The 27,120-nt window shown below is 32.6% G+C and overlaps 2 protein-coding genes across 3 annotated transcripts; one reads left to right on the forward strand and one right to left on the reverse strand.

Annotated features, from left to right (window-relative positions):
* Positions 1-3,310: 3,310 nt before the first annotated feature.
* LOC114287291 (uncharacterized) lies at positions 3,311-5,382 on the reverse strand. 2 transcript variants are annotated; one of them, XM_028230603.2, is made up of 3 exons: positions 4,868-5,344; positions 4,001-4,679; positions 3,311-3,871 (listed from the first exon to the last, which is right to left on the reverse strand). In XM_028230603.2, exons 1-3 carry the CDS (start codon positions 4,869-4,871, stop codon positions 3,448-3,450), a joined length of 1,107 nt encoding a protein of 368 aa, XP_028086404.2. In that variant the 5' UTR covers positions 4,872-5,344; the 3' UTR covers positions 3,311-3,447. The 2 variants fall into 2 exon arrangements, with proteins under 2 accessions (XP_028086404.2, XP_028086403.2); XM_028230602.2 differs by having other exon boundaries at positions 3,311-4,679; positions 4,868-5,382.
* Positions 5,383-18,345: 12,963 nt separating this feature from the next.
* Positions 18,346-19,953, forward strand: LOC145793448 (uncharacterized). The gene is made up of 2 exons (XM_082876276.1): positions 18,346-18,832; positions 18,932-19,953. Exons 1-2 carry the CDS (start codon positions 18,361-18,363, stop codon positions 19,951-19,953), a joined length of 1,494 nt encoding a protein of 497 aa, XP_082732402.1. The 5' UTR covers positions 18,346-18,360.
* The last annotated feature ends 7,167 nt before the right edge of the window (positions 19,954-27,120 follow it).

Here is a 27,120-nt window from a genome sequence, read left to right on the forward strand (position 1 = left end):
ATGATTAATTTTCCTGTTCGAAATAATATTTCATTTCGACCTTGTGTATTAGTATGCTTCATATTAACCTCAAGGCAATGCTTTTATGGATTACTAAACACGTAGGGTGGGCTTTAATCTGTCTTGTTTAGTGTATGCTTTCTTCAGAGAGGGAATGGTTGACAAAGCTTCTAATTTCAGGGGGGATTGACCCAACATGAGAGAGAGAGAGAGAGAGAGAGAGAGAGAGAGAAGAAATAGAGATTGCTTTTGCTTCATTAAAACTGAGGTCACTCTCTTTCACACTGAGGACTGAGCCTTTTTTTTTTTGGAGGTTCATGTAGACTGAGATGAACAACTGAGTGAAATATAGAATGATAGATAGAGAAATTAACGACCATCATTGCTAAAAACCAGCTTATTCTCTGGCAAGGGGCCACCATGATTCCAAAAGAGATTGTCACACGTCAATACATCCTCTCAAAAAGGTCCTCAATATCCAAAAATCCCATGGATAATAATCATCTCTTAACTTTTTTTTCTTTTTCTTTTTTTCCATTTGTTTTTCACTAATTTTCTGATTGATTATGATTTTCCAAGAGAGATATGATGATAATTTATACCCTCTTTTTCATATAAACCCTCAAAATCTAATGGGTAATAATCCCTTGTAACCATCAAATTGGTTAAACAAAATTGGTAAAGAAAAAGTTGTCCCTTCACCGTCTTATATTCCATATAATATTTACTCTTCTAGTATTGTATGAACAATGGAGAAATCTATTGTATTTTGTTATCTGAAATGAGATCATGGTTCTAAATTACGGTATCGAGTGACATAATAGTATTGATTGCGGAGTATCAGTATCGGTAGCATCAGCCGGTACGTATTGAGAATCAGGTGTCGCGGCGATGAAATTTTAAAAATCATTTCATATGTTTTTCAACTTTTTTTTTTCGTACCGGTCGGGACCAGTGAGTATTGGCCCGTTGCGGCTTGTGTAACGGTTACAGACCGATACGTACTGGAACTTGGCCAATTCTCCTATGATTTTCAATCTCAGTGGTATACCAGACTGTATTCGTCGTTGAGCCTTATTTTTTCAATATGAACCGGCTGGTACGCAACATATCAGTCGGTTTTTAGAACTATGAATGAGATTATCATTCTGTCTAAATATTCCTTCTTATGTTTATTTAATTAAGAAAAATAAAATTATATTGAAAATAAAATCATCATCAATTTACACCAATTTAGAAAAATGATCATTTCGTTGAAAGACCAAACAAATAGCCATTTCATTATTGCCTAAAATTATTCGAGCGAATGAAGTACTACTTTAGGCCCCGTTTGTTTCTAGAGATGGAATGGAGGGGATTGATAGTGAGGGGATTAATAGTGAGGGGATTGTTAGTGAGGGTCGTTTGTTTTCAGAGATAGAATGGAGGGGATTGATAGTGAGGGGATTAATAATGAGGGGATTGTTAGTGAGGGGATTGATAGTGAGGGGATTAGTAGTGAGAGGATTGATAGTGAGAGGATTAGTAGTGAGGAATTGTTAAATTATTTTTATATAAAATAATAAAACAAATAAAAAATAAAAAAAATTAAAAATTATATTTTAAAAAAAATTTCCAATATATAAAAAATAAAAAAAATAAAAAAAATTCTAATCCCCTCACTATTTTTTTAATACCATCTCTACCTCCTCACTATGAATCCCCTCCCCAAGGGTATTAGTAATACCAAGGTATTAGTAGTACACTCCCTATCTCTCAAAACAAACAAGGTATTAGTAATACCAAGGTATTAGTTAGTCCCAAGGTATTAATAGTCCCAAGGCTATCTCTCAAAACAAACACCCCATATACTAATCCCAAGGTACTAGTAATCCTAATCCCCTTGCTATAACTCAAAACAAACGGGGCCTTAGAGAAAAACTTACAATTTTAGAGAAACTCAAGTTATACACTTAAGTAATGCACCGAAACTGAGATCAATCGTAATTATGTTTTATCTTTAGGGGATTGATCAATAAATCTTAAGTGTCTAAATTGTGATTCAGATGGTTTCAAGATTTTTCTTATGTTCTGTTTGATTTTATTGGATGTATAATGACAAATTTAACCTTTTGTTGAGTGTTACAACGTGCAAAAATAAGTGTCATAATGAAAAAAAATATACTATAACCATTTTAGAATCATTCATTGTGAATTTGTGATGAAATATGCCACATCAACACTCTCCCAACTTCTTGTTGGGTGTTACAATAGAAAAAAGTACACTAATCTTCCCAAAACCCTTCCTTGCGGTGGAACATGCCACATGCCACATCAACTAGATTTTGTTAGGTGTTATAATGAAGGGAAAAAAAAAGTGAATGTAACAGTTAGAAAAAATACACTATAACATTTTTAAAACCCTTCATTGCGGTGAAACATATCACATGCAACATTAGTTGGGTTTTATTGGATGTTACAGTGAAAAAAAATAGGTGTTACAATGAAAAAAGTGGATGTCACAATGGCAAAAAGTACACTAATTTTTTTTAGAACCCTTCCTTCTGGGGGAGCATATCACGTGCCACATCAGCTGAGTTTTTGCTTGGGGTTACAGTGAGAAAAAATTGAGTGCCATGGTGAAAAATGATATAGCCGTTTAACAAAGATTATTAAACATACAAAACACGATCTTACGGTTATATTATCAATACTAATGGAACTCATAAGATTAATAAAAAAATATAGAATTGATTGGAGTAATTATTCCTGAGACGAGACTTTCAGGTAATTTTTCTTTTTATCTTTATTCATACACTTACTTTTTAATTGACTGCATTTATTTAGATCTTTACTCTACTGAGATGAATCCAATTTGAATTAAAAAAAAAAAAAAAAAATCCTGAAGTGTTAAAGATGCTAAGTTAATATCAATTTTTTCCTCCAACCATGCAATACAAACAAAAAAATAATTGTCAAAAAAAAAAAAAAAAAAAAAAACAGTGTAGAACCAAAAATCTGTAATATTCTATATCTGGCTGTTTAATCAAGACTACAAAAGAAGAAAAGAGGTTATGTACATGTAACATGATGAAAATAAGATGGATGTCGAATCTTAACAGCAATAAATGGTGATTCGGTTTTGTTAATCAAGAAGACAAGAACAACAACACAAGGCTGGTTATCAATCATCATCATCACCACACAGCTTCGTTGCTTAAGGAAACATTTTCCAAATCAAACCCATTGCTCATGTTGGAATTCTGATGTAGAGGCTGACTATTTGTTACCCAATTCATTTCTTTCCGAACCAAAATTCTCAAACTCAAACTTACTTTTCAAACGCATATGGATCAATATTTTCAAAACAGGATTTTTTGAAATCCAAAACACAACATCACGAAACGACTTGAGTTGGGAAAATAAGTTCAGAATAACTTACATTTGAGATATAAGTTTCGAAATAACTCAACAGTTGAGCTTATAGGTACTATTACTAACATTTTGTGAGTAACCACTATTGTTCCCATCAAAAGAACCCAAGAGTTCTTGACCCCCATCTTTAGATGCTCCTTCTTCACCTCTCCATCTTGACAGATTACCATTGATCCCCGCTTGCCCGCCATCGGAGCTTCCATGGCTCAAAAACCCACCAAGATTCGCATTATTGACACGTTCACGACTCATACCCAATTCACCAATTGATGGAATTTCTGAACTTCCCTGTGATTTCGAGCCAAAAACGGAAGCATTGGCTAGTGGGTACTTAAGAGGAGACTGTAAGAGATTCTGAAACGATAGAATTGATGGGTTTTGCATGTTTTGGTGAGGCACTTGGTATCCATTTGAAGCCGACGCGAAATTATTCGTAACACCAGTGGTGGTAACGATACTGCCAGTAGTAGTATTAGCAATAGTAGTACTACTATTGTTATGAGCTATGGAATCAACCATAATAGGGTTCAAGTTCAACAATGAAGGAGATGAAGAGGACGATACAAAAGGGTGATAAAGACCAGACCTGAGGGCGGAGCCGGCGGCGAAGAGGTCGAGCCGGGAATACGGCGAGGCCTGAAACGGTGGCGCGGGGATGCCGGTGAATTCTTGCACCATTTGCCGGAAATTTGACGTGTCGGTGGCAAGTACGGTGGTGGGTGCTCGCCGGGAAGCTCTGGTTCGCTTCCTCGAGTTCTTGTTGACTAGGGTGGTTTGATTGGACCTCGGTGTAATACTACCTCTCCCACCACCACCACCACCACCACCACCGTTAGATGGTAATGGAATTGACGATGATGACGAGTTTTGAAACTGACCCTTTTGAGAAACTAGAATAGATTGGGTTGGTGGTGGTGATGATGAAGATGATAAGCCAATGAGATTTGCAAGATCAGTGTAATTGGGATCTGATCTGGACCAAACGGCATCAAGATTGTATAGATTATTATTTGGATTTGGGTTTTGCGGAGAGTGTGAAAAGGGGTTGAGATTTTGGGTCTGGGACTGAGGGTCAAAGAAAGTGCCTTGGTGGTGGTGAGAGAGATGTGGTGGTGGTGGTTGTTGTGGTGGTGGTGGGTGGTTTGAGATTGAGTTGAAGCTGAGTGAAGGATTCAAGAAAGGAGAGAGAGTCTCGGGTCGAGAATCATACTCTTCATCACCACCACTTGAAGATTGCATACTACCACTGTTGCAAGAATCCATACCTAATTGAACAAAGAGTGAAAATGAAAGATCAGAGAGAGAAGGCCTAAACAGAAAGAGAGATGGTGATAGTTGTGAGAGAGAAAGAGCAACAATTATGAGATCAGGACAGAAAACCCATCAACAAAATGGAGAGAGAGAGAGAGAGAGAGAGAGAGAGAGAGATTCTAGAACAGTATGCCAAAAGTACCCATATCTGTAAAGCTCTGATCTACATGCAACAATGGACTTCTCAAATCTCTTCCTTGTCTTTCTCTAGAAAGAAAAGTTTCTATATAAAAGTACAAGACTGAAACTGCAGACAGAGAAAGACAGAGCGAGAGAGGAGAGAGGTGAAGAGATTTGAAAGGGTTCTTTCTTCTTCTTAGTCCCTCTAGCCAAGTGGTGTGAATTAGGGTTTAGGAGAAGAAGCAAAAAGAGAGAAACAAGAGGGAGAAGAGGTTATTTAAGCTTTGTAAAAGGGGGAGAGAGAGAGAGACAGAGATGAGATCCTCTAGAGATTGCAGGGTGGTAGTGGTGGGGTCGCCATTGGAGAGAAGGGAAAGAGGTGCCGGTAGGTGGTGACGGGTCAAACTCAGAGAGAGAGAGAGAGAGAGAGAATGGTTGGCGAGGTTGATGATACTAACAATGTGAATGCAAGAAAAGGAAATGGGAAAAAAGGGGTTGCAAAAATAAATGGAAATATTAAAAAAGCATAAAAAGAATAAAGTGCAAAGGGTGAGTTTGGCTCAATAGGCAACTAGAGTACATCTACATTGGGCTAAGGTGGCTGTCAATGGAGGCTAAGGACAAAACTATCCCTGCCGCCACCTCAACCACCATCCCCTACTGCCGTGCTACAATTACTTTAATTTGGATTAATTACAACAACATCCTTTTAATTATCATTATTATTTAATATTTTATCATTTTAATTTTAAAAAGCACATGTGAAAAATTGTAACGGATGAAAAATTATTAAGTTGTCCATGACTAGCTTGCTAAGCAAATGACATGCGTTTGAACAAGACTTGAGCTTAATAGATATTAAAAGATCACTTGGGGTTAAATACTCAACTTGTTAGGATCAAGTGTGACTTGTAGCATGTCGGCCAACTGGGCTCGTAGATGAATTGAAATGGACTATGTATGGTTGGGTACATTGTCTAGCATGGTCTCTAGAATAATTTTACATTGCGCTTTGTGGTGATCTAATTTGGATGGTAATGTTAGGAAGTAAACTAATGACCATCACAAGCACATGGCGGTTACGTACTGAAACTAAAACTTACAATGTATAAAGATGTGAGTGAGTACGACAGATAAAATGAATTTTATACCATCAAAGACTACTCCTTAGTCCTTAGCATGTGAGTATGTGAGGACCAATTATATATATAATTTCACGTTTCATCCAAATGATAAGTTGATAAAAAAAAAAATTCTAACATAATTCTTTTACTTTCTCTCCAAACAATCTATTCTAACTTAACCATCGGATAGTATTTGATTGGTAAGACGTTTGGAGCAACCAGACCAATTTTAGACATCACCATCAATTATAAAAATGCATAATTTTCACCCATACAAAAAGGGAGGCATTTTTATATTTTCATTTTTGTTTTATATATAGTTGAAAGTTTAAATATATGATTTTAAGGTTGAGGGAGAAATAGATACTTATTAATAGTTAGGAAAATGTTTGAGGGCCACAATTTTTGGGGTCACAATGGCTCAAAACTGTCAAAACGATGTCGTTTGGGTGCAAAACATGCCAAAACGACGTCGTTTTGACAGTTTTGAGCCATTGTAGCCACAAAAATTATGACCCTCTAGCATTGTTGTAATAGTTAAGCAGTATCCCTATAATTTTCTTCTATTTACATCAACCCATTTTTTAAAAGAAACAAAATTCATATTAGCAATGATTGCTTAGAACTAATAATTTGCTTGCAGTTTTCATGGGTTTGGTGTGAGGAAGATAAGGTTGGTACCATCTTGTTTTTGCAGCAATTATAAATGTGTTTGTTATATGAAACCTCAATAAATTACACCAGAAATGATACATCAACAACTCAATCAATCTGTAATTTTTAAAGAAATGGAAAATTCCTTACCTCAGCCTTTGACCGAGTCTTAATTGCAGACCTTAATGTTTAAGAAATAAGAGTACATGTTTGCTCCTCCAGTTTGGAGGCTGGGATTGAATATTTTATTCCAGAACCAGATTATTATTTGGTTCATATTTTGTCAACTGGATAGCTCATCCGGGACCTTTTATCCTATCACGCTAGATTATTTTGTCTTACAGTATGGAATAATTTATCCTATAATAAAGTTTTCATTGAAAAATAATTAAAAAAATATGCGTTAATTACTAGTCAGTGCTATTAATTAAATTTATTTACTCATAATATTTTATTAGTGTAACTTATTCACTTTTGTTTTCATTTGTGTAGTTGTGATGTGAGCTTTACTTTTATTAATGTGGTTGAAAAATTTAGCATTCTGATAATTATTTATGTATTAGCTGGACTTACTAATAAATAAGTAAAGGTTGGGCCATAACTACTCCTAAATCAAATATGGTCATATTAAAGTATGGTCATATGTTTAAGAGTAATGCTGCATTTACTCTATGTTTAAGTGAGCCGCATTTTGTTGGGGAGTAGCTCCACTCAAAATTCTATATTCTCCATACCTTTTTAAGACTTGGCAAGTTTTGTATCTATTATTGATCCTGAAAGGTTTGTAGGGAAGAAAATATATGTAAAAATTGAGTTTGATCGAATATTAATAGACACATTTTACTAATCGTATTTTATTTTATAAGATGTACAATAAATATAGTTTTAAACTAAAATTATTTATTTTATAAATAAAATGTGATAAGTTAGTAGTATGTCTATTAATGGCTGCTTAAGTTAATTTTTTGCACATATTTTCTTTTTGACCAAGTTACACTAATAGTCCTTATAGTTTGGGACTTTGTCATTTTGGTACTTAACTTTTCAATTATGACATATTTGATTATGAATTTTAAACTTTGTTTCAAATAAGGACAATCAAAGATATCATTACTCAATTTCAAGGGCAAACTCGTCAATTTAATCAAATATAAACTAATTTGACAAAAATAAATGTCAAAAAAATATTTTTGAATTTTTAAAATTTATTTCTATCCACCAAAGATAAAATTATGTAAATTGATAAATATTTTACATATTTATTTATTTTTATCAAATTAATTTTTATTATGTGTTTAGATGATGATCATGTAATGGGTGATTGTTTTTATTTTCATTAAATTAGTTTCTATTTTTTCAAAAATCAAATATAGCTACAACTTTGATATCATTATTAAACCAATCTATTAAATCAAAAAATCCAAAATTAAAAATATTTCATATGTTAAATATATTGATTACATATTAAAAGCCTAACAACTACCTATTACATGATTATCATCTAAACAGATAATAAAAATTAATTTAGTAAAATAAAAAAAATAAATGCGTAAAAGATTTATCAATCGTACATAATTTTATTTTTAGTGGGTAGAAATAATTTTTAAAAATTCAAAAAAAAAATTTGACATTTATTTTTGTCAAATTAGTTTATATTTTATTAAATTAATGACTTTGCTCTTGAAATTGAGTAATAATATTTTCAATTATCTTTATTTAAAATAAGATTTAAAATTCAAAATTAAATATGTCATAATTAAAAAATTAAAAATTAAAAAAACATAAATTCTAAACTGTAAAAACTGTTAATATAATTAACCCTTTCTCTTTTTTTTTTTTTTTTTTGAGATTTCCTGAATGAACGATTCGAATTGCGGGCTCCGAGGAGCTTACAAAGTGGAGTCCTTGTGGGGTTATGAAGAAGATAGATTCTCGAGGACAGTGGCTTCCATTTTTTGAGTCCTTCTAGAGGCTGTTAATATTATGAACTAAGTTATCAACTGCTCATATTAAAGTTCGGCCCCACATTTATATAAGGCCTTGTTTGAAAAGATTAATAAGTCCATATCTTTTATTTTTTTTGAGTTTCATTAATTAACATCTTCTTTCTATTTTTCTACACAATTTTTTTTATAAAAAATCAAAAAATACATTTATTTAGAACATTTCAAACAACCTCTAAATATGAGGACCATACTTCATTGTGAGTAAGGTTGCAAATATGTTGAGTCGAGGCACGGCTTAACTTGGCATGATAATTTTTTTATTGTTGTTTATATTATTTAATATATAAATAATATATTCACTCTTTATATATATATTTATAAATTATTTAATATATATAAAATATATTTACTATATAAGTTAAATAAAGATAAATGACCAGAACTTAATAAGTTAAGCTTTTGTTGAGTTTGAACTTGACTCGTTTACTAAATAAGTCGTGTTTTTAAAGAGCTGAGTCGAGTTAATTCACGAACAATTCAGTTCATTTGCACTCTTAAGAATAGTTAATAATTTTATGTGTAGCACATTAAGAATAACGAGTATATTATTTTATGTGTTTATTTCATATCCCTAACTAATATAGTTAATATCATATAATATCATGTGAAATATCTTAATGCAATATTCAAATAAGGGTCAACTAGTATTACTCTAGAAATAATTATTATATCCATGCATGTTGTAATTAGGAATTGTTTTTTTTAAAGGTCCCTAATATTAAGATTTTATAAAATAAAAGATATACAACATTAAGATCTCTCAATATTTTTACAGAGAAAATTCGACTCAGAAAAATTTTGCTTGACTCAGAAAAATTTCAACCCGATTGAAAGAAATTTCAATTTTCACAGAGAAATTTTTCTGATTTTAAGGAAAAATTTTGAAATTTCTCTGTGATCATACCAGAGAAATTTCAAAATTTCTCCGAGCCGGGGCTAAAATTTCTCTGAATCGAGGAAAATTTCTTTGTGATCATATTAGAGAAATTTCAAAATTTCTCTGAGTCGGACAAAATTTCTCTGAGTTGAATTATTTTTGTGAAAATATTGAGAGACCTTAACTAATAAAAAAAATATATTTTGTACCTCTTCTACTATATAAAATTAGACAGATATTTCACTAATTTTCCCTTGTAATAATTGAGGAACATCAAATATTTTAAATGAATTTTCTTATTCTTTGTTGGATTTCTTGCGTATGACATACGGAGAATTCACATTAGGTTCATTCACCCTACATTTATACATGTTTTTATATTGGGACTGTACTCTAATTGGTTATTTCAACTCGGTGGTCCAGTTGGTCTTATTTTTGATATTTTTTAGAATTGTCTTAATGATGCAAATTGTTTAATGTGTAAAATTTATTGATAACTATAAAAATTCACATTGATCAGATATTGATAGTTAGTTGATCAGATTATATTTGTGTCAATTTATTTTTAAAATCATACTTACATTTGACACAAAGGTAGATCAAGTGGCTATTGATATTATCCGATCAATATAATTTTTTACAAAAAATAAATACTTGATAAGTCTTACATGTTGAATGATTTAAATTATTAATATAGATTTTATAGTGGAGCCACGTAGACTTAACAACATATTCCAATCTAATTTTGGACAGTATAAAAGCCTGAGCCTTTTATATTATACCACAATCTTCACATGATCTTAGATACGTTTAAATTTTCTTTTTTAAATCAACCTTTTTTTAATAAAAAATGTTTAGATAGATAGATTGGTTCAACAACATTCTAGTTCGCTGCAACCGTCAAACGTTGAGGAATAATAAATTAAAATTCCATTTTTTAAATAAAAAGAGTCTAAGATAGGAGATTCCAATTTCTGAATTTGAAAAAATATTTTTATATATTTTTTTTAAAAAAGGAAAAATTTGCTTTTGTCTTTTTCATGGTGAAGTGTTATTATATTCCCTCTTTTGTGCCTTTCGGCCAACCCTAGACATCAAATCCCAACCCTCAAAGATCTGAATTCTCTCGTGTCTTGACGTACACGAAATATATTGAGGGTTTTGATTGTTTCCATTCCAGTTCACTATAAATTGAATTAATTCAGTTTGAGTATTTGAGCCCATTACATGTTTCATTTTTATAATTTAATTCATTTATTTTATAGACTGTATGCGTAGATAATTAATAAAAATTAGATTGATTTAATAATTATATTCACATAATTGTATCATATTTATGTTTAAAAAGTGAATAGTAAATATGACAAGGAAATTAATTTTTTTTAATTTTTAAAAATCATACACTTATTTACTCTTATCAAACTAAGCTTATTTTTTTTCATAAATTATCTATATACAAAGGTGTAAAAGATTATTAAAGTGAAAATCATAATAAGCCCACAAGCCCAAACTAAACAATCCGATCCGCTGGCTTCAAATTTAAGTAACTTTCGGGTCACATACTCACAACTGTGCCGTTTTGGTGCCATCCATTTTTATTTAATTAGCATTAACCCTTCTTTTAGGATTTACATTTAAAAAACAATATATATATATATATATATATATGTGGGTGATGCACCGATAAATCTTAAAATTAGAATTTATGATCTGTTTAGTCCTGAGTTTTTTTTTTCATAGGCCATTAAGGCCAAGTTTGGGATGTTCCAAAAAAGCCAAAAAGTCAAAAAGTTACTCAAAAAGTTAAAAAGTTAACACTATTCACCAAAAGTCAACAATTACGGCTGCACAACTCTCAATTCAAATTTTTCCCTACAAATCAATTTTTACAATTTTTTATTACACATTTTTCAATAAAAAGTCAAAAAGTTAACCCAAACATCCATATTTTCAACCTCAATTTTTTAGTCCAAAAAGACAAAAAGTACACTTATTTAGTCTTCCTAAACTTGGCCTAAGTCCTATTATAGTGTATTTTACGTATAATGACAATAAATAAGTAGGACTTGTGTGGAATATTAAGGGATAGTTAAAGTATTCCAGCCTGAGTGAATTTACAAAATTGGGGCTTCTTTAATATGGGCTTTTTCAAATTTGATGGTGAAGAATTTGGAAAGAATCTGAACTTTTGTGTAACATTGGGTAAGAACATTGTGGGACGGGGATCAATGTGGATGGAAATGATTTTTCCTCGGCATTAATTTGGTATTACTTAGGAATTTGTGTTGCCCACACATACATTGCCAAAACGGTAGAATGCAACCCCAAATGTGACATTGTTGCACGACAAAAGCAATTGGTGACAGTGAGGAGTGAGTGCTTCGATACGTGGATTAGCACCGGCGATCGCGGTGTAGATGCACGATGATGATATCTTTAGGTGTGTATTTACATTATTACGTTTGTCGATTATGGAATATGGGGGTAGTTTTCATGTGGGGGGTTTCGGGTGTCATTTGTTCTCGATGTTGTGTGCATGGATGTTGTTGACGTATGTGGCGTGGGTGGGTTTGTTGGGTTATGATGGAGATTACTTTAGTGTGTTTTGTCAATGATAATTCAGAAATGTTAATATGGAATGTGTAGTTTGATACTCGCATGTTATGTGTGACTTGATGGTGAATCAAAACTTACATTTGTACGAGTGTGACATTAGTTTCATGCTCTGTTTTGGTAAGTGGTTGTATGTGTCCTGTGTTTGCCTTTGACATGTAGAAAATGGTTGTTAATGTACATTGTAACGTGAATATACCATGCAAGAATGTTAGACCCAACTGGAGCTTACTGTGATGTGTTAGGCGTGTGACAATGTGGGGTGTGTTTATGGGAAAATTTTGACGAATGGCATTGTCGCATAACGGCGACATCAGGTGACAGTGATATGGGAGTTGAAGTGTATGCTGAAGGATGTATGATGTGGGTGGGGTTGTTTGGCATAGCATTGGATAGTAGTGTTAGTTTTTATGTGGATTTAATTACTAATGTTAATGCGTAATGGTGTAGTGTTAATTGCGAAATTTGGGTTTGTGATAGTTAATCAGAAAAAGAATCTTTAGCAACGCCAAACAATCAATACCCATTACAAAATGATTCAACCGATATATGGAAAATACATCAGAAAAATGGATAAATAAAAGGGTAACCATGTAAACTCTAATTTCACCAAAATCATCCAAATATGACTTTCCAAAAAAATATAACTAATTAGTCTATACGAAAACTCTTAAGACTAAATGGAATAATTGTCCCTCATATGGGATTTATGGGAAAATTTAAAAGCTTTATTTCATCTAAATCATGCTTTAGATGAAAAGCAAAGGGAAAATGTGCACATTAATGGGTTTTAATTTTTAATTTTGAACTGGCACACAATTGAGTGAGTAGAGAAACATAATACATAAAACAGTGTGGAGAATAGTGAGTAAGACAGTCCGTATAATTTGTGAAGGGTTTATACAGTCAAATTGGCCACTATAAATAAATAAAAAAAGAAAGAAAGAAAGACTCTCACTTGGGTCATTAGTCCAATTTCGAATTTTTAGGGTAATGGCCCAAAAACTATTATTTTGGAGCCAGAAAAACAATAACAATTTTAAAAATCATATTTTCCTATTTATCTGTTTATTTGTCTACATCACCTATTTATTCACGTGTCACCTATCTGTCCACATGCCATCTTTTTTATTTTCCCACCTAATCTGTCAATTTGTCCATATCACCACCATCACTAGTCGTCGCTAGCTACCTCGGACGACTTTTTTGGTGCGGATGATTTTTTCAACATCAACCAATTTTTCGATGACCGGCCAATGGTGATCTGCGGAAAAGTGGGGTAAAAATGAAAAAAAAATAAAATAAAATCATTCAAAACAATAGTTTGTTATTCTCATCAAACAATTTCATTAATCATATATTTATCACCAAAATAAAATAATCCTTGAACTTAATGTCACACTAAAAAAATATTCACTAATTTTCCTAATAAAGAAAAGAAAAATAAAAGGAAACAACTTAAAACTTGGATGTTGAGAATATTTTATAGGAAACTAGACAAATTGTAAGCAGAGAAATATCATATAAAAAAGGGAAAATGACTAATAAGTAATGTTAGAAGATGATAAAAAATGATTTTTTTGGCTTTTAACTAACCTTTTGGTTTTTTCAATCAAGTGACTTGGAAAGTTGGTCAAAAAATAACTTTTGATTTTTTTGATTAATATTTATTTATGATGTCAAATTATAATAAAATGACTAAACTACTCCTCAATTTAAAATATTTACAACTTCACCCATGTAGCACATTTTGACTAATGAGAGGTAGAATTGTAATTTTACCAGTGGCTAAAAACTAACTTTCCACATGTCTTTAAATACAAAAAAATCAACTTTTAACTTTTCCTACAAACGCACAAACGTAGCTAAAAATCAAGTATCCAAAAGAGGTCAATATGTCCGTTTGACTTTTTGGTGCACCCAAAAATTCATATTCACTTTTAGTTATTATCATAAAATTTTATTATTTTTTATTTTTTTAGTGGCGTTTTCATAAAAAATGTCACTAATTATTAATTTTTAGCGACAATTAAAAAATTCATAACAAAAAAATGTCACTATTTTTTATATTTTAGCTTCAGATTTGGAAAAGCGTCACAAAAACGTTACTATTTATCAATTTTTAACGACATTTATAAAATAATCACAAAAAAATAATTTTTAACAACGATTCTGACAAAATGAACTTTCAACAACGAATTGATATCTATGCAAATACTTACAGAATTTAATGGTTCAGAAGTCCTTATGAGTAATTATAGGGGTGTTTGTTTTAGCTTTTCAGAGTCAATTTATGACTTTTAGTTTTGAAAAATTTATTTTGGACTGTTTGGTTAAACTTATTTCAAACAGTTTCTGATTCTAACAGTTTTTTTTTAACTCAAAAAAGCTGATTCTGAGAAGCTGCTTACCCCTTACTTCTGATTATCAGCTTCTGTTGTGGACATATTAATTTATGATTATACTCTTAAATTTTTTTATTTTTTATTTTTTAAAAAATAGAAAAAGATTCAAATGGACTATAGATTATTATTATTATTTTTTATGAGAAATGTAGACAAACAAAAAATAAAAATTAATTGAAAAAGCTATTTCACAGCTTATTTAACAAACATTACTCAACAACTTAAATCTATAATCTAACAGCTACACCAAACAGATTAACAACTTCTGATTAAAGTCATAATTTATAATCTATTAAGTTATAATTTATAAGCTGTTTTAACAGTTACACCAAACGGGCCTATATACAGAATTTAATGGTTCAGAAGTCCTTATGAGTAATTATACTTACAAAGAACTTGCGAATGTTGGCCCACAAAAGGTGAGTCCCACGTGTTTAGACAAAATGGGCATGGTGTCCAGCAGAGGAGTGAAGCCCAATTGTATACTTACAGATAGATTGCAGCCCATTATGGCCCACGTGCTGTCGTTGGGTGTCTGTTCATTTTTACAGATCGAAGAGGTCCATCTTTTTCTGAGCCTACCTCCATAAAGGACTTGGGTCTCCATCTAGGCCCAGCCCAGGCAGCTATCTCAATGATACGACTCACATGGTACAGACCCAAAACATATTGTAAACCATTTTTTGCATAATTGAATTTGGGCCTCATTTGATAAAAACTCATACAACGGTAGAGGCAAATAGAGTTTTTGCACATATTTGTTAATTGATAGATAGTATAGATACATAGATCTATGAATCCATATATCTCGATCGGAAAATAATCAAGAAGAAATGAAATAATTGAAATTGATTAATATATTTCTCGAAACAAATGAAAAGAAAACAAAAGATGAAAGATAAATGAGAGATTTATTAGAAAATCATTTTTTAAATGTTTGTATCTTAATTAATTTATAAGATATTCTTGTATTCTAATTAGTTATATTATTTGAATATTTAATCTACCAAATCTTAATTCTCATATTTAAAATATTTTATGGACATTTCTACCTTTACAAATATTTTTTTTGAATAATAAGAAATTAGGTGATGTGAACATTCATATTTTACAATGTGAATATTCACATTGACGTATGAATGTTCACATTGACAGTGTGAACGAACACATTGATGTGTTAATATTTATATTGATGGTGTGGACATTCACATCGACAGTGTGAACATTCACATCACGGAACATTCACACTATAAATGTGAATATTATTAGGAGTATTTTGGTAACTATATCACTCATAAAACTTATTGGAATATAAAAAAATAATGTGGATTAAATAGAATATAAGTAGGTGAAACCGAATTTATAAAAAAGTGCCCCAAAATAAATCATGTATCAACTAAGTCCTGACTTAGTTATTTTAGCCAAAAGAAAATTATTATATTATTTTCTATATTTTTTTTTATACATATTGTCATAAAAAATTTAAAAAATCACTAAAATAATCAATTTATAAACGAGTAGTGTACTACGAGTTTAACTAGTAGTGAACACATCATTGTAAATATAAAATATTAGAGTTGGGCTCATAGTTTTTGCGAAATTACATTGATCTTTTCTATAATAGCTGTAATTTTAATGGGATAAACTCCTCTTCATATTTTATCTCTCCATATTTCTTCTATGGGTTTTAGTTTGGACCTAGATGATTCAAACTGTCTATCCTGTAATGAAGGTCATGTATACAAAAAATCAATTACATCGGATAACTACAAACACGTGAACAAATTACATTTTGTTTTATAAAATTGATGGTTTAAATTTAATTATATTTACTGTTCATTTTATAAAGCAAAATGTGATTTATTCTTGTATTTATAATTATTTGATGAAATTGATTTTTTACATGAAGGACCTTTATTGTGAAGCCTACGAGATAGACAGTTCTAATCATCAATGCAGATCCGAATTAAAACCCACAAAAGAATATGTAAAAGTATGAAGAGATGAGATATGGAGGGGAGTTTATCCCAACTTGAATAATGTTAATAGAGGTGATAAAATTATTATGTTACCCTTACATATTTAGTAATTAAATGTGCTGCCATATCAATTAACACAATTACCATTAATGTTATTTGTGAATTTATCTAATTACCCTTATTGCCTAGAATAGTGTGCATTATTTAGGGGTGCTCGCAAATTAGATTGGATTTGATGGCCTTTCATCTACCCTTCGTCTGAATTTAGATGGATTATAAAAAATTAATTTGCATTCGTCTACTCAGTAAATGCGAATTAAATGAACCATGGGAGTTGATAGTTTGGGCTTTATTATTATTATTTTGGATAGTAGTCTGGGCTTTATTATTTTGGACCTTTTTCGAACTATTTTTTAATAGTTCTTTACTGTTTTGGACTCAAAATTTTTAAGGGCAAATTACCATGTAGTCCTATGTAGGGGATCTATTTCCCTTCTAATCCCAATTTATTTTTAATAGATGAATAGGTCTACAGTTTTTTAAGTTTTATACCTAGAGGTCCCGTTTTTTATTTTCGTATTTTTAAATGACTGTATTACCCTTTGTTTTGAGATCTATATGTACGTGAAAAATCAAATTTTTGCTCCATTTAAAAAAAGGAAATCAAATCTTCGTCTGCGCGATCTTGATTTCTCTTCGTTGTGGCAATCTCATTGTGCTGTGAGGTGGATCTGGTTGTGCGATTTGAATCTCTGTGTACAGGCGATATCTGCGTACGTTATCTCTCTCTCTCTCTCTCTCTCTCTCTCTTTCTCTTTCTCTCTCTCTGGTGATAGATATATGTATGTGTATGTATGTATCTGTCGATACATAGATATACATATATATGTATATATACATATATGTCTGTGTGTGTATGTGGTTTGTATTTGTCGATATATATGTATGTATATATAGATAAGCAAATTTGCGTGATATATGGTTTGTGTTTGGCGAATTTTGTTTGTTTGATTTTGATTTTATTGATTTTGTTTGTCGTATAGTGTAATGTGTTTTGAAGTTGTATTTTTGGAATTGTGAATTCTAGTGTTTTGATACTGATATGTTGTAAGTATATAATTTTGCAATTTGGAATTGTAAATTGTGCACTGTTGGTATTGATATGTTGTAACTGTATAATTTTACAGTTTGGAATCTGTGAACAATTGTTTGTTGGTTTGTGATTTTGTAGTATGGAGAGGTGTTTCATGTTAATGTGCAAATGCGGTAATTGTTGTACTGCTATTAAGATTAGTGAGGGATGTAGTTATGATGAAGTTGTTGAGAAAATATGTGCGAAGTTCAAGGAGTTGAGTGTTGGTAACTTTTGTTTGTTTTTCTCTGTTCCTGGATATTCTAATTGTATTGTTGAATGTGATGATGATTTGGGGAATATGTTGTCAATGGTAGGTGGTAGTGGTTGTCATGTTGTTGATGTTATTGTGGGGGATAAGAGAGTTGTGGAGGTTGATGATGGTAATTCTTGTAGGATTGATTCTGTAACTTGTGAGAGTTCTTTTGTGAATGATTGTGATGATGTTGGTGGTTTGTTGCGTAGTTTTTATCCAGAACCAGAGAGAGTTTTGTTGTCTGCTAGTTGGAAGGGGATTATACATAGTGTTGGTCAAGAATTTGAAGGTGGAGTGCCGGGGTTCCGCACTGCATTGGCTAAGTATGCAGTTGAGTGTGGTTTTGCAATGAATTATTTGAAGAACGATGCAACAAGAGTAACCGCTGAATGTATGATGAAGTCGTCTACGGGTTGTAAATGGTTTGTGCATGGAAGGGTGTTGATGGATTTTGGTGTTTTTTTTTATAATGAAGTTAGATAATGTGCATACTTGTGGGGTTGTTGCTCGTAGATCTTGTAGCAAAATGGTTGGTTCCAGACTTGTGTCTGATATTGTGCAAAATGATATTAGTGATAATTCGTTGACTCGTCCTATTGAAGTTAAAAAAAAGTTGAAGAAGCAATATGGTATAGATGTTTCTTATCGGGTTGCATGGTTAGGAGTTGATAAGGCAAGAGGTGGGTTGTTTGGTGATTTTGCAACTTCTTTTGACCAGCTTCGATGGTACCTTGAGACGGCTTTGAGAACGAATCCGGGAAGTGTGTTTGAATTAGATGTGGATGAGAGTAGTGGGTGTTTTCGGAGGTTGTTTGTGGCATTTCATGGATGTTTGTATGGCTTTCAATTTTGTCGTCCGTTGTTGTTTGTTGATGGTACATTTTTGAAGGAGCGTTACAAGGGGCATTTGCTTGCAGCAACATCAAAGGATGGTAATCAAGGTATGTATTTATTTGCAGTTAGTATTGGTTTAGTTTGTCAGTGTGTTATTGTATTGTGAGTCTGCTAATTTTTGTAGTTTCATGTGGTTTTGTTTGCAGGTTTGTTTCCTTTGGCTTTTGCGATTGTTGACGCTGAAAATCAAGATAATTGGATGTGGTTCTTAAGTCAGTTGTTGAAGGCTGTTGGTTCAGGCCGGAGATTGACTTTTGTGTCGGACCGTCAACATGGATTGCTAGACGCTCTTTCAGTGGTTTTCCCCAATGCACATCATGCTTATTGCTTGAATCATTTGAAGAGAAATTTGATTGACAAATTGGTGGGACTTCGTACTAACTATAAGCTGTGTTTGATGAAAATATTAGTTAAATGTGCTTATGCGCCAACGGTTGCTTCTTTCCAACATTATATGGAGAAATTGAGGCGTATTGCTGGGAATGGTAAAGTTGATAGTATGTTGGATGCTTTGCAAAATGATAAGTGGGCCAATGCATTTTTTAGAGGAAAACGATATGGTGAGATGTCATCTAATGCTGCGGAGTCTTACAATAATTGGATTGGTGGGGCCCGTGAGTTGCCTATTACTTGTATGGTTGATATGATTAGGGTTCAAATCATGACTCAATTGTCGGATAGAAGAACTGAATCTAGAAGATGGACTACGGAATTGTGTCCAGTTATGGAAAAGAAGTTGGTGGACTCTTTGGAGCTAGCTAAGTCTTGGGATGTGATTGTTGCTAGTGATACTGTGCTTGAGGTTCATTCTTCTATTTTTTTTTATGTTGATATTGGTAGACAGACTTGTTCTTGCTATAAATGGCAATTGAATGGTTTTCCTTGTTGTCATGCTGTGCATGCTTTGCGTAGTAGTGGTAGAGATGTGTATGGTTTCATTGATCCTTTTTTTCATGTAGATTGTTTTAGAGAGTCATACAAGGAATCTGTTTATCCAGTGCCTTCAAGTGAGAGATTTGACTTTGATGGTGTCAGTAGTTCGGTTATCAAACCTCCTATAACGAAGAAGCAGCCCGGGCGGAACAAGAAGAATGTGAAGCAAATCAAGTGTGGGAGGTGCTTGAAATATGGGAATCATAATAAGAAGACGTGCAAGGCTGCTATTTGAGGCGACAATCTATTCTTTTGGATTTGTATTTGAATTTGAGGAATTATGATAATAAAAAATGTGATACTTGGTATTATGGAAGTAATGAATAAAGTTGGTTGAATTGTTTTTTGTTTGTTGATGTGTTCTTTACTTATTGAAGTTGTTTTGTAACAGTCTGGTTTTGTTTTTTATTTTTATGGAATGCAGAGAAGGTTGTTGAAAATTTCTTATTGAAACAGTATAATATAGAAATGCAGTTCATATTTCATAACGAGAAAACTGTATAATTTTGCAGTTTTAAGAATTATTAGAAACAAACTGATGAAACCGCATAATTTTGTAGTTTTAAAAATTATTAGAAACAAGCTGATGAAACTGCAAAATTTTGCAGTTTGAAGAATTACTGTATGAAAATATATGCAACCACAAACAAGTAGACAAACAATCAGAAGAAGAACCACAATAATAATAACAAGAAGAAGAGCAACAACAACATCAATCATTTTCACCATAACCATAATAACCAGAAAAAAATCATTCCCAAAAGTATATAAAGTACTTGTCACATGTTAAAAAAGAAAAAAAAAAAAAAAGGTACAAAGATATGTTCCCTTGAATATTTGTATTGTCAAGAAGTTTGTTCATTGTTTCTATGGTTTGGTATGTTTTGTCAACATTTGGTAGTGCTCGAGTTTCCAGGATCGGTTCTCATCATTGAGGAATTGATTGATGATTTGTGCTCGAAATTTAACCCACTCAGTTGGATGAAGTTTTTTCTGCACAAGTTGCCAGTTGAGATATTGGTTGATAACATTGCAGACGGCGATTGCACAATCATTCCTGCAGTGTTTGAGATGAAGTTAATTAGTTAGGTGAAACTGCAAAATTTAGCATATTGGAAGATTAGTTTATGGATTTTGTATCTTACGAGTGTGGGGTTTGTTGTGGGCATTCCTCAATTGATGCAATTTCTGTCTCGCACTCTTGGGATGATAACATGTTTCCCTGTTTACTGAGTAATGCTTTATTCCATCTCAGTTGATGTTGTTGCTACAAAATATTTAGTGGGTGTTTTTGTTAGTTATAGTGATGAGTTGAGATGTTTGTAAAAGAATGGAACTAAGTATGAAATTTTATTTTAACTTACAATTTGCTTTGCAATTTCAAAGTGCTTGTTGTGGCAATCTTTTGCTGGTCTCAAAGAGTCATAGGGTCTCCATATTCCATCAGGATTGTCAAAGACTACAATTGTCCAATGGTTGTTGTGGTTGATTGGGAAATGGATATATCTGTTTTTCATTGCTTTTGGAAAATGGCTGTCCATCAGTTTTTCTCTCAGTGCTTGATCTTGCTTTTGTAGTGGAGTCTGGAAGTTATATATATGTTTGAAATATGTTATAAAACTATGTAGTAATACATGTTGAGAAAGTAGAAAATTTTGCAGTTGTAAGGTACGTTAAGTTTTGCTTACATTGATGAGTGTTGAGAAAACATAAGATCTTCCTGCATATGGATTGCTTGCAAAGACTAGATCGTTTTTCTCAAATTCTTCAATGGTTGGTTGGAGTGCCATTTGCTTTTCTAAGAAGGCATCAATGACTTGAAACATGTTATATATGAGAATGTGTTAGATTTGTGGAATAGGTTATTGAATAAGTACAGAAATTGTAAAATTGTGCAGTTGGAGACCTACATTCCCATATAAGGGTTCCCTGTTAGTCAATCTGCATATATCTGAAAAGTATACGCAGTTTTCATCTTCGCTGCTAGACCAGATACAAGCACTTGATTGTGTGTTGTTGATGAGTTGAATTTGGTCTTGGTCTTTTTTGGATAGGGTATGCCAAACCTTGTTTGTTTTGCGGCATGAAATGGCGAGTGGCTTGTTTGGGATTGATTCTTCCTGGAAATCATCATCACTTTCCAATACTTGAAGTTTTGTCTTCTTTGATTGGCATGCTCTTTTGGGTTTGTTTCAGCAGCAACTGCTTTCTCTTGGCCAATATGTTCTTGCATCTTTTCTTTCTGCTGTTGTTTTGTTTCATGAGCACCCTCTTTTTTGTTGTCATTCTTCTTCTCTTTTTCTTCATCGGTACCCTGTGTTGGTTTGGGTACATCAGCAGCAGTTTGTGTCTTGTTTCTTGCATCTTCTTTGGGTTTGGTCATTGGTTAGTATTCAAAATCTGGGTCATGTGCTTGTTTTCTTGATTTTTGTTTGATTCTCTTGACCATGGATCTTTGTTGGGGACTGCCAGTTTTTTTGGTGGACATTTCCTTCAATTGATCTTCTTTTTTACGCAATTCAGCCATGAATTTTTGTTACATTTCTTGCATTTGTGCTCTCATGGCTGATATGATCTTGTCCTTGTCGTCCTCTTTGGTTGGTGTTTGTGGTTGGTCATGACCTATAAAAATGTTGGATTATGTTTTGGTTAGTTTAATGAAATTTTGCAGTATGCTTTAGTATTAGACAATAGTTTACCTTGTGCATGAAATATGTCAGATTTCTCTTGCAGTTCTTCTTGTTGGTTTGTCAGTTCTTGTTCATTGACTTCTTCTTGTTGGTTTGTTTGTTGTTCTTCTTGTTGTTGTTGTTGTTTTTCTTCTTCTTCTTCTTCAGTTTCTTCTTCAGTTTCAGTTTCTTCTTCTTCTTCTTCAATTTCTTCTTCATCAGTTTTTTCTTCATCAGTCACTTGATTTTTTTCATCATCACTCTTTTCTTCTTGTTCATCACTTTCTGGTTCTTCTTGTGGTTTTTGCTTTTTTTTTTTTTTTTTTTGTTGTTCTTCTTGTTCTGATTGTGATTCTGATTCTGAATGATGTTCTTCTTCGAGAAAGTCATCCTCATCACTGTCTAGAAGTGTTCTTTTTTTTGTTGCTTTTGTTTTCTTTTTTTGCTTATTGTCCTTTTTGTGGTCTTGTTTCTTTGCTGAAGAGTCTGTTGATGTGCTTTGATTGATATGCAATAACTGTATTTCTTGTTCAGTTGGGGTTAAAGCACTTTGGTTAACCTGCATTGGAATAATGTGGCATATATCAGTAATACTGTAAATTTGGTCAGTTTCATAAGATGAGTTGTACTGTGAGTAATGTGGGTTACGTGTCGAAATATGTTTTTTGAAACTGAAAAATGTTACAGTTTCATAACATGAGTGATGTTAAAGAAGTTTGTGCTTTGAAACTGAAAATTTTCACAGTTTCATAATATGATTTGTACTACAATGAATATTGAAAGGAGTGTTGAATAGATTTGTGCTATGATAGTATAGAAGAGTTTGAATACCTTTTCAAAGTGAGCAAGGCTGATGTGTTTTCACTTGGAGTACATTTTGCCAAGGTTCCATTTCATAAACCTTGGGAAGCCTTCTTTGTTGGATGGTCGGAGGAGTTTACTGTGCTCACAGTACCAGTATTGTAAAAAAAAAAAAAAAGTTGAAATATGTTAGATAGTTAGAAATAGGTGGATGTTTGATATTTTTGTGGGAAGTAGTTGAGTAATGTGTTTACCAAGAGTAACATGACGCATCCAGTGACATGCCTTGGGTTGTTGTTTGCATTTGCCATTGAATTCATCAGTGCGTCTTTTATTGCCTCAACCCAATTGTACTTCTTGATGTTGTTGAGATTGTCAACATAGTTGAGGAAACTCCAACTGAGTGTATGGCCTGTTGTGGGCATGAGAAGTTTCAAGCACAAGTAAAGGGTGATTACCCTTGCAAGATCTTGACGATCATTGGTTGATTTTCCTTTTTTTGTTTGTTGAAACATTTTGGTCAAAGACTTGCCATCCAATCTCTTGACTGATTTGCATCTGCGTTTGTAAAATGGAAGCTTAAAATCCTTTCGTCTTGCATAGGATTTGGTGGTGATGCTGTCTTCTCCACAGTCGATACCAAAAATGAGCTTGACATCACTGCTTCTGAGTTTCATTTCCTTTTTGCCAAGTACAAATGATCTTTTTCTTTTGTTGTAGAGTGTTGTCATTTCTGCTACAATGGAATTGTAGCATCTGCACCAAGAGGCCTTCAATTGTGTTGAGGAGAGAGCATTTATAAGGGGCCAAAAAGGGATTTTTTGCAGCTTTGTCTGTTGGGCTTTTGTGAATTTGACCCCCTTCAACAGTTTGATTACCGTTCCGATGTTGGAACGATAATTAAATTGTTGGGCTCTCTTTGCAGGGACTGCTGCATTTTTTTCTTTTGATGCCTTGGTTTTTGTTTTGGGAGTTGATTGGCTTTCTTGGAGCTTTCTTTTTTTGGTTGGAGGAGCTTCTTGGTTTTTTGTTGGCTTTCTTTTGTTTGTTTTTGTTGTGGTTGGAGGTGTGGTTGGTGTTTGTTGGGTGGGTGGGGTCTGTGGTGTAGTTCTTGGGCTTTTTCTTGTAGGTGGTATGGTTGTTTTGTGGGTTTTTTGGTGGGGTCTGTTGGGTTTGGTTGTTTTTGGGTGCGGTGGTTTGGTTTTTTGTGGATGGGGAGATGATGGTGGCATTTTAGTGGATACAGGAGATGGACTTTCCAAAGGGGAGATGGTTAAATCCCTGATTGGATTTGTGGGTATACGGGTTTGTTTTTTCCAATATCTTCCAACAGCTATTTCTGAAAAAATGAAAGTGATAGCAGGGTATGAGTAATATAGTGACAAAACTGTATAATTTTGAAGTTTTATATGCAGTTTAATATGAAGTTATATGTATTTTGTTGGTAACAGTTACGAAACTGTATAATTTGACAATTTGATTTGCACTTTATAATAAGTTAGCTATTTGTTTTGAGTAGTGGTTAAACTGTGTAATTTTACAGTTTCATTTGCAGTTTGAATAAATTTAGATATGTTACTTGTATAGTGATGAAATGAAACACTATGATGTTGCAGTTTTTATAAGGAAACAGTATGAACAATAGGAACAGCCCATTGTATTTTGTAAAAAACAACAATAACAACAAGAAGATTAAAAATTCAAAAATAAGAATAAGAGTAGCCAATATTGAACAACAAGAATAAGAATAAGGTGTTGAATGTGTAAAAACAGGGATTTATGTGTAAAAACAGTGTTTAGAATGTTGAAAAACAGGGGACTATATATAAAAGAGGGTTTATACATTTGAAAGTATGTAAAATGTGTATATACGAAATATGAAAGAATGATGTACAAATGTGAATGAAAAATAATGAATAGGTGAAGAGAGATGTTACTTTTTTTCCCCATTTTTGTGAATCGGAAGTCAGGAACTATGAAATCTCTTCAGAGTGGTGATGGTTCTTCGTGTTGTTGAGAGTCGCCGATTGGAGAATATGAACGGCTTGGTGTTGTGTTGAAGATGAACGGTTTGGTTTTGTGGTTAGGGTAGGGTTTCAGAGGGAATGGAGTCGAACGGAGGAGAGATGGAGGATTGAGAATGCGATTTCGAGCGGCGGAGATGTAACAGTGTACTGATCAGACTGAGATGATTGCGGATGATGAAGATGCACGGTTACGTTTTCTGGTTAGGGTTAGGGTTTCAGAGGGGATGGAGTTGAACGGAAGAGAGATTGAGGACTGAGGAGTCGATTTCGAGTGGCGGAGATGTGACAGTGTAGTGATCGGACTGAGATGATTGGGGACGTGGGAGATGGTTGCGCGCGTGTAAATTGGATGATATATTGTGGGTATTTTCGTCTTATTGTTAATTTGAGGCCTTAATGGAGTATTAAATTTGTTTTGGGTCTAAATGGGTTATGATATGTTGGGCTTGGACCTTTGGGTCAGACGCCCTTCTTCATTTTCTATAATAAAAATAAATCAAACTTTTATATTTTATAAATAGCTATAATTACTAATTAATAAAATTCCATTTTTTAACGCACAAAACATAAAACATAGCATCATTTTCTAGAATGCTAAAAAAAATTAATAAACAAATTGTCATGTTTTAAAATAAATAAAAAGAGACAATTGTCTATGCATTGCTATTTATTTTTTGGGCAAATTACATATACCTCCCTCGAGATTTAGCAAAATTACAGATACCCCCTAGAGATTTGAGAAATTACAGATACCCCCTGAGGTTTATATTTTCATAACAAATTGCCCTCTGAGGTTTATATTTTCATAACAATTTGTCCCCTGAGGTTTATATTTTCATAACAATTTGCCCCCTAATTTGTTATGCAAATAGTACCTTCAGGGGTATCTGTAATTTCTCAAACCTCAGAGGATATCTGTAATTTTACTAAACCTCGAGGGAGGTATATGTAATTTACCCTTATTTTTTTGAGTAAAAGTTTATCATCACAAGTCTACCAAACAATGGGTGCTCAGAGATTAGATTGGATTGGGTGCCCTCCTATTCGGCATCCATCTAAATTTAGACAGAATGAATCAACATCCATTTGTTTGAACTGTTAAAACTATCCATTTTATGGCTGATCAGTACAGACTATTTGATTTTGGTGAATGAAGGGATGCTTGCCTAGCCCTTCACACATGAAATATGAGTTTTGGATGAAGTTGATGTTTAGATATAAAGATAATAAACAGCTACTTGACTAACGAATGAGTAACAGTACAACCTATTAGTTATGTAAAAATTGTGGAATTAATTATAATTTATTCATTACTCAAAGGAAGTCAATATAATTTACCAATATAGTTAAGGATGCAAATTGTCTGCAGTTGTGATATTTAATTGAAGAGCCTTGTTGGGTTTTGTGGACTCACCATAGGATTAACTTTGAATATTCGAACAATTTAGTTTTTAAAGCATTCTAAGAACAAATAAATTAACTAAATAACTGTAGTCATATAATTAAAACATATTTGTTTTTAAAAAAATAGATTGTAAGTATGATTTTGAACATAGATTGACCATTATTTTGAAGACAAATATTATCTAATCATCTAATTACAATTATCCAATCAATTTTATTTTTTTGCAAGAATGATCTACTAGGAAAATCTTAAAAAATAAACAATTCATATAATTAATGTAAACCTTGTGGTGGGTTCATAGAAACTTAACAACACCTCTAATTGGGATACTCAATTAGAGAAAAACTCCATCATATAGTTAATATAGAAAACGAATTTTATGATTGGATGAATTTCATCGTTCTTATCCCCCCCTTATTTTATAAATGTTGGTTGGTTATCTGTTATTGGTTGATTTCTCACCAACTTGGTGCTGTGCTAGTAAATGATTCAACTTGCTT

The sequence above is a fragment of the Camellia sinensis genome, chromosome 6 (genome assembly GCF_055761805.1).
Source record: "Camellia sinensis isolate YWXY chromosome 6, ASM5576180v1, whole genome shotgun sequence".
Classification (NCBI taxonomy): Eukaryota; Viridiplantae; Streptophyta; class Magnoliopsida; order Ericales; family Theaceae; genus Camellia; species Camellia sinensis.